The following is a 15,119-nucleotide window of genomic DNA, read 5'->3' as shown; positions in this document are numbered from 1 at the left end:
TTGGCAGTAACTTTTGTGCAGATAGCTATACTGCCCTTTTCTTCCATTTTGTTGTTACAGTGTTGGAGGACTGATATTGGATAAAACTGTGTCAGATCCAAATTTTGCAGGGATGGCAGTCTTTACGCCGGTTATAAATGGTGAGTTTCTTTTCACTTGCACCGATTGCACATTCACACACGTCCCAGTCCTCTCTACCACCAAATGCCTACTGGGAACAACTTTCATGATTTATTTAATCATGGATTGATTCGTTGTGTATTTTTAAAATGTAATTTAATGTTACTTGTTTCACCAACATTGGAAGGATTTGTATTCTGAAAGGTGGGGTATAATTTGTAGTAAGAAATTTATTTTTTTTAAGTGACACCTTAGGAAGGACAGCTGTGTAAAAAGGATTGGGGGATGTATTGAAGTGGTCCAGGAATTGGTTCTGGATGCTTCAGGGAAGCTATTTCAATGGTTCTCTCTCTCTTTCTTTCTCCTCGTTCTTTCTAGGTGTTGGTGGCAATCTGGTGGCTGTCCAAGCCAGCCGCATCTCCACTTACCTCCACATGAGTGGGATGCCTGGAGAGAGCTCTGAGGCGGCCCCTCGAAAGTGTCCAAGTCCTTGCAGCACTTTCTTCAGTTCAGGTAGCCAATGTGTGTAGTGTACTGCCTCCCCCTTTTAATATGTCCTTTTAAAGTCACAGCATCTCAAAAGCGAAGCTAAGATTGATTGCTTCATAGAGAGGAAGACCAACTGAAGATTTGTTGGTTGACTCTTGACTTAAATATTCACCATTCTAGCCCTGTAGGAAGTCAGCCAATCTAAGCACATCTCCTCCTGTCTTGCTCCTGTATCCTAGAGAATTTTAGGAGTTCTCTGTAGCTAGTTCTAAACGCAGTTTGGCCTTGTGTCTTTGGAAACCCTTGTTCTTCCATTTCCTTGTTCTCCATAGCAAATCTTCATGTAAATTAAAAGCAATTTAGTTGTTTGTGGGATTACAAACTGCATCTGTGGAACTGTTTTGAAGCTCTTGCTAGTATTACAAAATGCTTGAGTGAGCCTGCAAATTTTCTAGCAGTACAATTCCTACCAGATTCTGTAGTGATGTTTTGCCTTCTTATATCATAAAGCTGGCTCTGGGTCAGCCCATACAGCTCTCCTTCAGTGAGATGGCCTAGGACAGGGAAGAGGAACCTGTGGCCCTCCAAATGTTGCAACAGCTACCATCGTTCTTGACCATTAGCCATGCTGTCTGCAGTTGATGGGACTTGCAGTCAGACAACTTCTGAAATGCCACACTTTCCCTATCCCTGGTCTAGAACTTTGTATGACTACAGTTCTCAGAATAGGGCTTGTAGTGCAGAATCCAGTGTCTCCTAATGATTTTTTGTCACCTTGGCTAGAAATGTGCTCAGAGAAAGCTATTACAGATGTAGAGAAAATCCCGGAAATTAATTGCAACTCATTGCAAAGATGCACTAGATTTTTTGGGGGGGTGGGGCTTCGTTCACATTCATTTGCTGAAGGTTCATTGATCCCTGTTGCTTGCTGTTACACCCAGACTTTCTACAAGTCCTGACAAAGGTGAACTAATTTCATATCCCGCTTGGTGACAGATAAGTCTCAATTATGCGACTGAATGGAACATGCAAAATAAAAATACACTATCCTTATTTTCATATTTCAGTTGCAGGAATTCAGATTGTTTATCATATAATTCTAATCACGGAACATAGATTTCTGTCTAATGGGTAGAACAAGTTGAGGCTACTTCTCCTAATTATTTTGTGGGATAACCTAGCTTCTGTTGTCTAAGCTGTGGTAACATCTAATTGAGATTATTGCAATGCATTCTACGTGGGGCTGCCTTTGAAGATGGCTGGGAAACTGCAGCTGGTGCGGAGTTCAGCAGCTTGATTGCTGATCGGGACAAGATGATCTGAGCACATCACACTATGTTTCTAGGCCCAATTCAGAGTGCGGGTTTTGACCTATCAAGCCTCGTGGTTCAGGACCACCTCTCCCCACGTGACCCAACCTGGACCCTGCTCTTTTATACATATTACTTGTATTTTTTTGGTTGTTTTACACTTGATTTTAATGCTTGTATTTCGACTTTCTGAAATGAAGCGACTAATAAATATGAAGTTGGTGGTGCTAACTCCAGGTGCCTCGTTCCCTCTGTTCTGCAGATGTGAATTCCCGGTCTGCCCGCGTTCTCTTCCTCCTGGTGGTTCCTGGCCATCTTGTTTTCCTCTACACCATCAGCTCCATGCAAGGCGGCCACACAACACTCACCTTGATCTTTATCATTTTCTACATGACTGCAGCACTTCTCCAGGTAAGCACTGGTTTCGGTTGCCTGACTTACCTTGTCGGTGGTGAGACTGGAATTTGATTAGAATGGTGAACATGGGTCTTTTATCAGCCACCTACACATAGTTAGGCGTAGGATGCTGACGGCATTTGGAGTTGAAGCGCATCAGCAGAAATTGACCTTGACACTGAATCACTGCTGGAAGAACATACCTTATGCTGCATGTAATCACACTGAGGCTCTGAGTTTAGGAAAATAAGAAAGCTAAGTTTATTGCAGGAAACACATGCTTGATAGGAAAGTTCTAATGTAACTGAGTGCAGAATGCAATGACCCATGCTTCCTCTTGCGTCTCAGCAGGAGAGACACAAAAGATGTCTCCTCTTCCAAGCTGAGGAGGAAGGAGGAAGAATGAGGTCAGCAACCCTAGGAGTTTATCCGTACTTAACTTCTAAAGAGATCTGAAGTAAGTTCTAGTGTAATTCAGTGGAAGTTGCCCTAGATAAAGGAATACAGTCGTACCTTAGGAGTCAAACGGAATCCATTCCAGAAGTCCATTTGACTTCTGAAACATTCGGAAACCAAAGAGCCGCTTCTGATTGGCTGCAGGAAGCTCCTGCAGCCACTTGGAAGCCGCGGAAGCCCTGTCGGACGTTCGGGTTCCAAAGAACGTTCGCAAACTGAAACAATCACTTCCGGGTTTGCGGCGTTCAGGAGCCAAAACATCTGAGTACCAAGGTATTTGGGATCCAAGGTACAACTGTATATAGAATTGCAGCCAATGCTCCTTTGGCGTAATGAGACACATTTTACAGAATACAGTATTGTTTTCAAAGATACAATTGAATATATTGTTAATACTTTTTTAACATCAGTAGCTTTTAAAAAAAGAATTCCTTTTTGTTTGCTTAACAGAGCTGACATCTTCAAATATGATTTCTCTCAATCATATGCAGCTTCCATGATGACATGCATACCACTGTTATGAACTTAAAACAGTTTTTTCCCTGACACTTAATGTTCTGGAAAATGTTGAACCTCTGATAACTAGTGCCAGGCTCAATTTAAAATCCTGCTATGTTTCTGCACATTATAAAACAAAAAGTTATTTAGTATTTTATGCCATGTACAAGCACAGTCAATATCTGCACTTGGGATTTTTTTAAAACAAATGTTTATACTAACAATTCAGTCCTTTTTAGTTGTCATAATAAAGTTATCTAAATGACTGTCCAAATGCCTAACCTACTAATTTGGATAATAGACTAATTGGTGAACCAATACAGTGGTACCTTGGTTCTCAAACTTACGGTAATTTGTTCTGTAAGTCCATTCCAAAACCAAAGCATTCCAAAACCAAGGCACACTTTCTCATAGAAAGTAATGCAAAACAGTTTAATCTGTTCCAGACTTTTAAAAACAACCCCTAAAACAGCAATTTAACATGAATTTTACTATCTAACACTGCACTGATTATAGTCATTGTTTGGATGGGGGGCTTTTATCCATTTCCACAGTCACTCACTCACTCAATCAGTCAATCAGTAGCTGAACTGGGTTCCACACAGTCACAAAAACAAATTAACTGAAAAAGCCTCAAAAACAAAAACGCAAAATAAATAGTAAAAACAAAAGCACCAAACTTAATCCATTCCAGAAGTCCGTTTGACTTCCGAAATGTTCGAAAACCAAGGTGCAGCTTCTGATTGGTGCAGGTGCTCTGGAAACAATAGCCGACAGCCACATCGGATGTTCGGCTTCTGAAAATTGTACGAAAACCAGAGCACTTCCAGGTTTTCAGCATTTGAGTACCAAGGCACCACTGTATAGGATAGGGATGGAGCTGACAAAACCTTAGACAGGTGGGGGGGGGAGAATATTTTTTCTCTGGAAATATTTTTAAACAGGTTTCTAGCCCTCTGGAGACCTAAGGATTTTTTTGCAGCCAGATAAGTAGATAAAATAGATTTCTAGAGTTACAGGTTAGGATGCTCAGTCTTGTGTGAGTGGAGAAAGATCAACTTCCCATGATTTTATTTTATTTTTAAGGGTGACAATTCTGAGGTACTGTACTTCAGGTCCTAATCATTTTAGATAACTGCATTGAGCATATATCCTCTAAGATTAGCCTAGATTTTGAGTAGCTTTTATCTGAAAGTAGTTTCTGACAGAGGAATTTACAACCCTTTCTCCTCCCGCATAGACTCTTGTATGGCCACAGAACGGTAGAAATTAGATTTCATGCTGAGAAAAGGAGATGTGGAGTGTGCCCTTTCCTCCTTCCCTTGTTCAAGCCTTTATTTACCCAGTAGTAAGTTGTCAAGTGGACGCGGGTGGCGCTGAGCCTCTTGGGCTTGCCAATCAGAAAGATGGCGGTTCGAATCCCCGCAATGGGGTGAGCTCCCGTTGCTCAGTCCCAGCTCCTGCCAACCTAGCAGTTCAAAAGCATGTCAAAGTGCAAGTAGATAAATAGGTACCGCTCTGGTGGGAAGGTAAACAGCGTTTCTGTGTGCTGCTCTGGTTTCGCCAGAAGTGGCTTAGTCATGCTGGCCACATGACCCGGAAAAACTGTCTGCGGACAAACGCCGGCTCCCTCGGCCTGTAAAGCGAGATGAGCGTAACAACCCCAGAGTTGTTTGCAACTGGACTTAACTGTCAGGGGTCCTTTACCTTTACCTTTTTTAAGTTGTCAAGTCAGCCAGAATGAATGATGGAAGGGGGTGGGAGTGGGGCAGTGAAATGGATGCTGATTAGTCGCAGCTGTCCTTGCAGCAGATTTTGGCTTCCCATAATTCTTGGGCACACACTGCAAAGTGCAGGAGGAAAAAGAGGCTGTGGCCAGGGAACTTTCTGCCAAAACTGACCACTTCCTTGACGCTTGCGGAAGTTGCTGCAGAGTCAAATCAGCAGCTGAACGGAACCTCAGGGAAGTGACTTGCAGTTCTCCTGGGAAGAAAGGAGACATCCTGCCAGATACAGCTCATGGACCTCCGCTGTGCTTGCAGGCGCTTGGAAAGTTTAGAAGGGAATTTTGGTGAACTTATCATTCCAGGGACATTGTGTAGTACAGGTTGCTTCATTTCCAAAGGTCTGGAGGGAGACCTTTGCATAAGATAGTATTTCTCTTACTACGTATAGTGATTTGCAGTAACGGTAATTGTGGCAGGAAATGTTATAGCACGTATTAGCTGGTGCCTGCAGCATTGCTAATGACCAGCTGAACAGTTCCTGTCATCGCCTCTAGCCCCTGCTTTTAAAATGTTTATATGCCTAACATTGCCCCTCTCCAACATCGAGGCACAAGGGCATCTGGGATCTAAACATCTTGGGACCTAAATATCTGAAGAAGTATCTCTTCCCATATTGACTTGCCTTTGTGCTAAAATCAGCTGTGGAGGCTCCATTGGTGGTTGCAGAGCCAGTGGAAATCCACTGGGCTGCAATCAGGGAAAACAGGAGTGGAGCGTCTCCACCAGCATTGTTCAGCCCAGTCTTGCTCCGAAGGCCTTCTGGCGGTTCCCTCACTGTAAGAAGTGAGGTTACAGGGAACCAGGCAGAGCGCCTGCCCCTGTGGAACGCCCTCCCATCAGATGTCAAGGAAATAAACAACTATCTGGCTTTTAGAAGACATCTGAAAGCAACCCTGTTTAGGGAAGTTTTTTTATGTTTGAAGTTTTATCATATTTTTATTATTCTGTTGGGAGCTGCCTAGAGTGGGGTATAAATAAATTATTATTATTATGGCTCCTTGTGGAAGGCCAACATTTGATGGCCCCAAATGGATCTTCTCAATTTTGTGCCCACTTGGCTCAGCACCCTGTGAGATGGAACTGCCCGCACCGCCCTAAATCTGGCACTGTGGGAAAGGGCATCCTCTGTTATGGTGCCCCTTGAGATAACAGTTGGCGTTGACTCTTGTGAGGTTTTGGGCACCAGCTGAAGGCCCATCCAGCTGAGCAGGCCTGTTGTTTGTTCAGGTCCTGTTCTTCTTTTGCTGCTGCGTTCTCTATTTGTAATTTTCGTTCTCTTGAACCCAGTCCTGTTATCTTGTTTATGACAAAGAGCAGGCTAATTCTTAATTTATTTTGGGAGTGGGAAGAAAAGCTTTTCAAAACAGTAAGAGGCAGAGGCAACATTTCCCCCTCTTTTAAATTGCTTTCATTTACACCTCCACCAGGCTGAGGAGCATCAGCAAGCGAGGTGGGCAGTCAGTTGTTTCTCATGAGTAACCATGTGCAGAGCATCACTTGCCCTGCCAGCTGGCTATAGGTCCTGGGGCTGTAGAGAGAGGAGACCAGAGTATTTCAGACTATAGAATCTTCTCTCTTCCAGTCAGCTCACTGCTGCTGCTCGCCCCACTATAGTGGTGCCATCAGGGCAGGACTTTGGGATGGAGGTCCTGGGCTCCATTCAGCAGAATGAACAGGAGGGTTCCAAATACAGCAGGGCTGGCTGACCACATTTCGAAGACAACACTTGAGCACAGGGGTTTGAGGGAGCTCAGCCCTGAGGGCCAAAAGTCTCTCCATCTGGCCCTTGGGAATCTCTCTAGGCTGCACAAGCTCACTAGCCCTGCTTTGCAACCTTCTTGAGGGCTTTTGCCTGTCTGGAATGTGTCCTTCAACTCTGACCATGCCTCTTCCTTCCTTGGACTGAAGAACAGAGAGGGGGCTCTTTATGTAGAAATGCGCTGTACAAATGGAAAATCTGCTTTTGTTGCTATGCCTGCTTTTCCCTCTGACCCCATCCCCTGTTGGCATGTGCCTCCTAGAAGAGAATGTGGACCTGGGACTGGAAAATATGTAGATGCTTAGCATCTGAAGAAGAAGGCCCTATAAATCTACTGGGTGGCTTTAGAATCGGAAACTTAACTACATTACTAGAAGTGGGGAGTCTTTCCTGAAAGAGCTGTGTCCCCGTTAATCCCCGTTAATCTACCACATTTGCGCAGGAGTGGCTGTTGTGCCATTATTACTGAATTGGGGCTTGCATTATCATAAAATATTGGATAATGCTGTGTATACTAGGCTTTAGTGCTTCAGTTCAAGACCAAACCTGCAATTCAAGTGGCCTTGGCATCAGTGGCTAATGTGACGCATTGTGCTTCTGTCTCCTAGGTTCTCATTCTTCTCTACATTGCTGACTGGATGGTCCACTGGATGTGGGGCAGAGGCATGGACCCAGACAACTTTTCTATACCTTACCTGACAGCGCTGGGCGACTTGCTTGGGACAGGTCTGCTGGCCCTCAGCTTCCATATTCTCTGGCTCATTGGGGACCGAGACACAGATGTAGGGGACTGAAGCTACCCTTCCTCAGCATCTCCACTCCCCGGCTCTTTTCCTTCAGTGACATTCCCCACCCATCACCCCTTCTACAAAGCCTTGCTTGCCACCCACTGTCTCTCTTTGGGACTTTAACTTTGATACTGGATTCTCATTATTTTCAATGGGAATTTTATGTGGTTTATATTTCAAGCCAAGTTTGTACAGGAAAAAAAATGTTTTAGGAAGGATAAAAGAAGAAGAAAAATATGTAAAGACAATCACCAAGTGCAATTTCATAATGGTTAATATCTGAACTAAAGGATATTACAGAACAATTGATCAGATTTTTAAGAAATCCCACCTTCCCCAGTTTGCACCCACTCAAGACACTAAATGTGAAGGGCCTGTGTGTGTGTGTGTGTGTGTGTGTGTGTTTATGTTTAAGAGAGATGCAATTCATATTTGCTTTGTTATTTAAACTAGGTACAAGAGTTCTTTGCCTATTGTCACAACTGGATTCTGAATCAGATTTAGTAGTTTGGATTCTGTGCATGCTTCCTTCAATTTCTCAACACTAGTACTGCATCTGATTTGACCACAAACAAGGCCTTCATGGCTCAGAAAATTGACCACTTGCCATTAGTAGACTGCCCTATAACTCAAATTTGAATGTGTTGCATCCTACCCTAGGCTGAATGTTCTTTAAAGGAGGTTGAGCTACTCGGAATAACAGAATGATTGGTGGGAATAGACCAAATTCATTCTCTGCTGAGGAGACCACAAAAGCCTGACTCAAGAAGAGATGTTTATGGTGGACTTCTGCTATTTTATACTATAGTCTTAAAAGTGATACGGTTAAGATCCACGTTGTTCCTGTTAGTTGCCACTTAGTTCCAGTTCCCTTGCAAAAACATGGTCATCCATTTTTTTTAAAAGGCTGAGACAAAGTACAGCTTATATCCAACTGCCTATCGCTGTTAAGGAGAGTTGGATTTTTCACTTCTTTACACAGAACCTGGATGCTTGCTCTCACCTAATGCCTTTTTAAACCTATTGCCTCTTCTATGCTGCTTCGTTTATGAATGGTCCATCTTGATCTGAAAAACGATGAACTAACTGGTTTCATATTCTCATTGCCTCCAAATTTTAAATGCCGGTGTTGAGATGAGTCATGGTGCTGCACTTTGACGTCAGCTGTGGGTGCTTTGAAGCTCCTGAGTTCTCAACACAAGTTATCTGAGGGCATCTGCAACAGCACAGATGCTGGATATTTCCCAGTCAACCTAGCGATGTCTCACATATGTATCCTTTTATTTAGATAACAAAGCAGTTGGTTCATATCAAAAGTCTTCACGTAGTCAGGGATGGAAGCTCTTCACTTGTATGTTTTAAGTGTTTGTCTGGAAGATCAGCTTAGTGTACCCCACCCCACTCTGTCAAATAAATTCCTAGAGGTTACCCTCTGTATTATTAAGCATGGCACGTCCTGGGTTTGTTTGTGGGTGCATTGCATTGCAGCAAGTAAGACCCATCTCTCACTTTCAACACTAGCAGGTTCTGGCTAAGGTTGGTACTATTAAAAATAAATGGTTCTATTTTATGACTGTGGATCTGAAGAAATGTCATCCAATCTGACAGAGTAACTGTCCGGAAAGTGACACAGCATTTAAAAAAATTATCTTGGAAGCATGACATTTATTTTTAGTCTCAAATGTTCTGTAGAAGACTCCAAGTGCTGGGAAACCTAGAGCCTGAGCACTCCGGATTTTACTGCATTCTGAGCTCCACTGGCCAGGGAACATTGGTGGAAAATACAAATTAGCTTCTGTGAGCGCAATGCATTTCCTCTTTTGAAGTGCACCATGCTCACCACAAGTTCTGCAAGCCCCATGCTCTGGCCCTCATGGAGCTGGAACCCTTCGAATGAGTAGATCAAGAATAACGTAAGTGAAAACAGCCACATTGCTTACCTAAAACAAGATGTGACAAGGGGACCATTTCATTCATCCTAGGAATGAAAGTGAAGACTGCAGATTGTCCTTGGATGGGGGCCTCTTGTGCTGGTATTTACTTGCATGTAGGTCATGTCTACCTATTCTTCTTAGGCACTCTAATCAAATACATTTCTTCAATGCAAACTCTACTTAAGCCAGGCATGGCCAAACTTGGCCTTCCAGATGTTTTGGGACTACAATTCCCATCATCCCTGACCACTGGTCCTGTTAGCTAAGGATGATGGGAGTTGTAGTCCCAAAACATATGGAGGGCCAGGTTTGGCCATGCCTGGCTTAAGCTCTCTTTACTTACTTCTCCATTAGCTTCTCCGCAGTGGGGCATCATTTCATAATGTGCTTTCTCCTTTTGGCTTTAATTCCTAAATGAAACTAAAGCGCAGAGAGGAAATTAGTATGGATGTGTCTGGAATACGCAGTGGTCTTCTGAAGAAGATTGGGGTACTTGATTTAACTTGCTATGCGTAACAGGCCCGAGATTAGATAGAATACCTGTTGCCTTCAGAAAGGTGTGTTGCCTTTTTATATATTTTTTTAAAAAAAACCACTAAGCATAACAGGGCAGCTTTTGCTAGCAACAATTATGCTTGCTGGGCTAGAGCATAAATGAGTTTCCTATAAAATTTGGATTTGGGACCCTGGCCTTCTAAATAACACTTGGAGGCAGCTTTGCTCCAGTTCAGAAGGCTTGAACTGTGATCAAAATGAAAGATCTGGATGGAAATTTGTGCCAAAGTAGTGCATAAAGGGCTCAATTGGACCACTGTACTCTTGAGGCTGTTAATCTTAAACAGGGGCTGTTTTAGCATAGTCCTGTGGCTTCAGGAGGCCTATTTCAGACTGCCTTGAGCATTGGCGCCCTCATACCAAGCCATCAAGAACAAAGCTTTGGGACCACAGTGCAAAAGTGTATCTAAGGCCATCTTTTCAATCTACCGTACACTGCAGGGTAGCCTTAATTATGTGGCACAGTAGATGTTGGATAAAGATGTCAAACCTCTGTGAATAACAGTTCTTGCACGGCTGAAAGCGATACCCTTATGACTTCCAGCTGGGAGTACTTGTAAATAACTTGCTTTCTGCTTAAGAATGGGCTTTGTCAACATAACTCAGTGTTATCTAAAGGGCCTGGGACTTTCATCTTGCCTTCCCATAGCTGTTAAATGTTAAACTTCTATAATGACCTTCATCTGCCTCCCCTCTGTATGTGTTGTACTGTTGGATGCATCTTAAGTTTTCAGCTTTGTAACATTTGAGCAATCCGTTTCTTTATACATGGAATCCCCTTTGAACATCTTTTCTTCCTCATTACAACTGTTTCTCTAGTCGAAGTCTGTGTCTGTGCATCCCTTGAAAGAGTGTAACTCTCCTGGTCTTGGCTGCAAGACTTAGCCCCAGGCCCAGGAGCTGGAGTGTATGCATGTCACTTGGGTGGAATCCCTGGATTTTATTATGTATGCAGTGGGGTGAGATGGGGGAACTAAGTGGGTGTGTATGAACAGAATTTAATCTCAAAGCATTGAGGAATAATTTTATTCTCACTGGTTGCACTCAAATGCATGTATATTTAAACCTGGCTGCAAATGACGATGAAGCTATTGGTTTACACCTTTATTAAAAGAAAAAAAAGAAACTCATTATTTATAGTTGCTGTAACTGAATTGACAGATGCCAATTTAACTGATAAATTATATTTGGTAAAATAAAGATTACATTTCTTTATACGGCTCTTGGTGGTTTTTTCTGTTGGTTAAAAATGGTCTGCAGTTGTAAAACACAACCCCCACTTCCAAGCCCCATAGGTGCTCTAATCCACAGTCCCTAAATTTCCCTTGTCTGCCTGTCCTGCCCAGACCTCACAGCTTTCTCCTGTTACAAGGCCATGTGATATTCTCCCTTTAACACCACTCATTCTGCCCACATTGCATAATTTCTGGTCATGTGCTCACCTTCTCTAAAAGACAAAGTGAGTCACACATGAAATAGTGCAGTTTGTAGAGCATGAAAGCACGGGACTCTTAATCTCAGGGTTGTGGGTTCAAGCCCCGCGTTGAGCAAAAGATTCCTGCATTGCAAGGAGTTGGACTAGATTACCCTCATGGTTCCTTCCAACTCTATAGTTCTGTGATTCTATTTAAAAATCAGTCCCAGCTCTCCAGAATATGTAATTGCCAGGGAATACAAACCTGAGATCTGCTTCCACCAGTAGTTCAATGCTGCTTTAAATTACTGGTTAAAGGTAGCATAAATAAGTAAATAAAGCTAGACAAAGTGAAAGTTTGATGACATTAAACAATCAGTGAATAATCTGTGGATTTGGAGGGAGAAGACAGCACAAGCTTTCGTGGGCGCAAGCCCACTTACTCAAATGAATAAAGCGAAACCTTAGCTGGCAAGTATATAAAGTAGAATTTAATCATCACCAATATCAGGGCCCAGGAGATTCATTATCTGCTCATCTTCCATGTGGTTTATGCTGACAACTCACTGGTGGCCTTCTGCATTCTACACAGAACAGGCAGGTCAGTATACAAACACATGAATTGACACAAATCCCTCATCGGAAATGGCAATATCCATAAATGATTCCAGGACTCAAGTGTGCATGCACACAAAAGCTCATACCAATAACAAACTTAGTTGGTCTCTAAGGTGCTACTGGAAGGATTTTTTTAAATTTTGTTTCAGCTGCAAATAAAATGTTTAAGTGTCTTTTAAGTGCAATATACAATGTGACACAAGATGGCAATGGCGAGCCTTATGGAAAATTCAATGTAGTTTTTTAAACACTTTTTAAAAAGCATTTTCAGAACATTTTTTATTTGGGTGTTGATTCCAACTCTAAGTGATCTTAAAGGTAAAGGGACCCCTGACCATTAGGTCCAGTCATGGATGACTCTGGGGTTGCGGTGCTCATCTTGCTCTATAGGCTGAGGGAGCCGGCGTTGGTCCGCAGACAGCTTCTGGGTCATGTGGCCAGCATGCCTAAGCCGCTTCTAGTGAACCAGAGCAGCGCATGGAAACGCTGTTTACCTTCCTGCCGGAGCGGTACCTATTTATCTACTTGCACTTTGATGTGCTTTCGAACTGCTAGGTTGGCAGGAGCAGGGACCGAGCAACGGGAGCTCACCCCGTCATAGGGATTCAAACTGCCAACCTTCTGATTGGCAAGCCCTAGGCTCAGTGGTTTAACCCACAGCACCACCCGTGTCCCCTCTAAGTGATCTTAGTGAACTTCAAAGGGAGAATGCAACCTTGAACAACTGAATTACAATTCATCAAAAAGTTTATGGGTTGTATCCAAAGCAGATCCAGGGGAGTTCTGTTTCCTATACTCCAGCGTGCCCCCAAAAATATTTTCTAGAGAGTCCCCCACACCCTCCATAGCTGGGGGGGGGGGGTTGCAGGGGAGAGCAGGGGAAAGTTCTGTCCTATGAGCTCATGCCCCTTGCAATAGTGGAGTAGGAATGTTGGACACAACCCTATTTATTTTATGTATAGTATATAACACGGTGGTGTACAGCAGTTTATGCAATAGAAAATAAAACACCATAAAGTACAAAATTATTACAATGAATGGCTGAACAACAACAAAAAATTAAACCATTGCATAGTCTAAATACAAAAGTCTTCAAGGGGCACCTCTTAACGTTCAGTGAGATCACTTGTGAGTTCATTTGAGACAAAGGATTTTTATTTTATTCATTAGCACAGATATCCTGTCATTTATAAGCTCTGACTGTTTCTTGTGAATGGCTCCCTGCCACACTACAGGTGTCTGCAATGCAATCATCTCAATTATTATCAATCTGTCAAAGGTTAAAGGTGTGCCTATTTAACACATAAAAGGTAAAGGTACCCCTGACCATTAGGTCCAGTTGCAGACAACTCTGGGGTTGCGGCGCTCATCTCGCTCTATAGGCTGAGGGAGCTGGCGTTTGTCCACAGACAGTTTTTCCGGGTCATGTGGCCAGCATGACTAAGCTGCTTCTGGTGAAACCAGAGCAGCGCACGGAAACGCCGTTAACACATATCTAAGCTCTAATTATCTCTGACTGTGGTGTTTGCATTTCATTTCCCTTGAACTCCCATCTTGCTATTATCTCCCGCCAGCTAAGATGTCACTTCATGCATGTACCGGCATGAAGTTTATTTCATAATAAATGTGTTGGTCTTCAAGGTGTCAAAATACCCTGTTGATTGATGTGCTGCAACAGACTAACATGACTACCTCTCTGGAAATCCATACCTACCAGCAATGGTAAATTATAGATTTGCCTTTAACAGGTTTATTTATGAGAGGAAGAAATGTAGCGCTCATAGCAGCTTTTTCCTTTTTTGTTCTTTATAATATTTTATTTGATTTTTCAAAAATAAAGAAAGAAAAGATAGAAAAAGAAAAGAAATAAAAAGAATAAACTTACATCAAAAGATCATACATATTCCACATACCGAGATTACTATGAATCTCCTGACTTCCCCCCATCCCATCCATGGGTCCTCTTAATTCTATTTCCAACTGCATATCAATACTTCTCCAATTTCTCATCTTCCTAAGTTATCTATACTTTCTGTTACATTACAGGTGTATTTAGAATCCTGCTAATGTTTTGACCTGTTTGCAATCATTTTGTAAATACATTATAAACATTTTCCATTCTTTTTTAAATTTATTGTCTTCTTGGTTCCTGAGCTTCCCAGGTAATTTTGCCATTTCGGCATAGTCCATCAACTTGATTTGCCATTCTTCTTTGGTTGGCTTTTTTTCCCAGACACAGAATGATGGGGACCACATTTGAATACTATATTCAGTTCTGGTCCCCTCGCTTCAAAAATGATATGGTAGAGTTGAGAAAGGTTCAGGAAAGGGCAACCAAAAAGATCAAAGGGATGCAGCTCACCTAGGAAGATTATAAAATGGTGCATGGCACAGAGAAAGAGGATAGAGGAAATTGTTTCTTTTAAGCACTTGCATACTCCAAGGACCTCCTCCCTCCATAGGAAGCTACCCAGACCCTGAGAGCATCATCTGAGGTCCTCGTTCATGTACTTCCTCCATGAGCTGTCCGGATGATAGCAACATGAGAACGGGCCTTTTCTGCAGTGGCTCCCCTTTTGTTGAATGCTCTTCCCAGAGGGGTTCACCTGGTACCTTCACTAAACACCTTTAGGCACCAGACGCAAACATTCCTCTTTAACCAGGTCTTTGGCTGATTGGCATCTTATACCCCTTTTAAATGTGTTTATAGGAGAGGGGTTATTGGTTTGTGCTTTTTTTCATTCTTGTTTCTATCATGCATTTTGTGCCTTTATCTTGTATTTTTATGTTGTGAACTGCCCTGAGATCTGTGGGTGAAGGGCGGTATACAGATTTAATAAATAATAATAGTGCAAAATTCAACAGCCGGCATTGGAGGAGATTTTATACACCAACACTCAGTGCCGGATTTACGTATAAGCTAAACAAGCTATAGTTTAGGGCCCCGCTCTTTTGGGGGGCCCAAAAAAATTCATTAATAATATACTTCTTAATT

At 42.6% G+C, this 15,119-nt stretch overlaps 1 protein-coding gene across 2 annotated transcripts in view; it reads left to right on the top strand.

The window, feature by feature from the left end:
- The window catches only part of SLC41A1 (solute carrier family 41 member 1), a 43,269-nt gene extending 31,962 nt beyond the window's left edge, over positions 1–11,307 (top strand). For both annotated transcript variants that reach the window (XM_033152851.1, XM_033152852.1), the window contains exons 8-11: positions 61–140; positions 499–633; positions 2,182–2,330; positions 7,424–11,307. In XM_033152851.1, coding sequence (XP_033008742.1) covers positions 61–140; positions 499–633; positions 2,182–2,330; positions 7,424–7,609 — 550 coding nt within the window. In that variant the 3' untranslated portion in view covers positions 7,610–11,307. The remainder of the gene's footprint in view (positions 1–60; positions 141–498; positions 634–2,181; positions 2,331–7,423) is intronic.
- Positions 11,308–15,119: the final 3,812 nt, after the last annotated feature.

The sequence above is a fragment of the Lacerta agilis genome, chromosome 6, assembly GCF_009819535.1.
Source record: "Lacerta agilis isolate rLacAgi1 chromosome 6, rLacAgi1.pri, whole genome shotgun sequence".
NCBI classification, from domain to species: domain Eukaryota; kingdom Metazoa; phylum Chordata; class Lepidosauria; order Squamata; family Lacertidae; genus Lacerta; species Lacerta agilis.
Note: the sequence above shows the minus strand (reverse complement) of the source record. Positions and strands in the feature narration are given on the sequence as shown.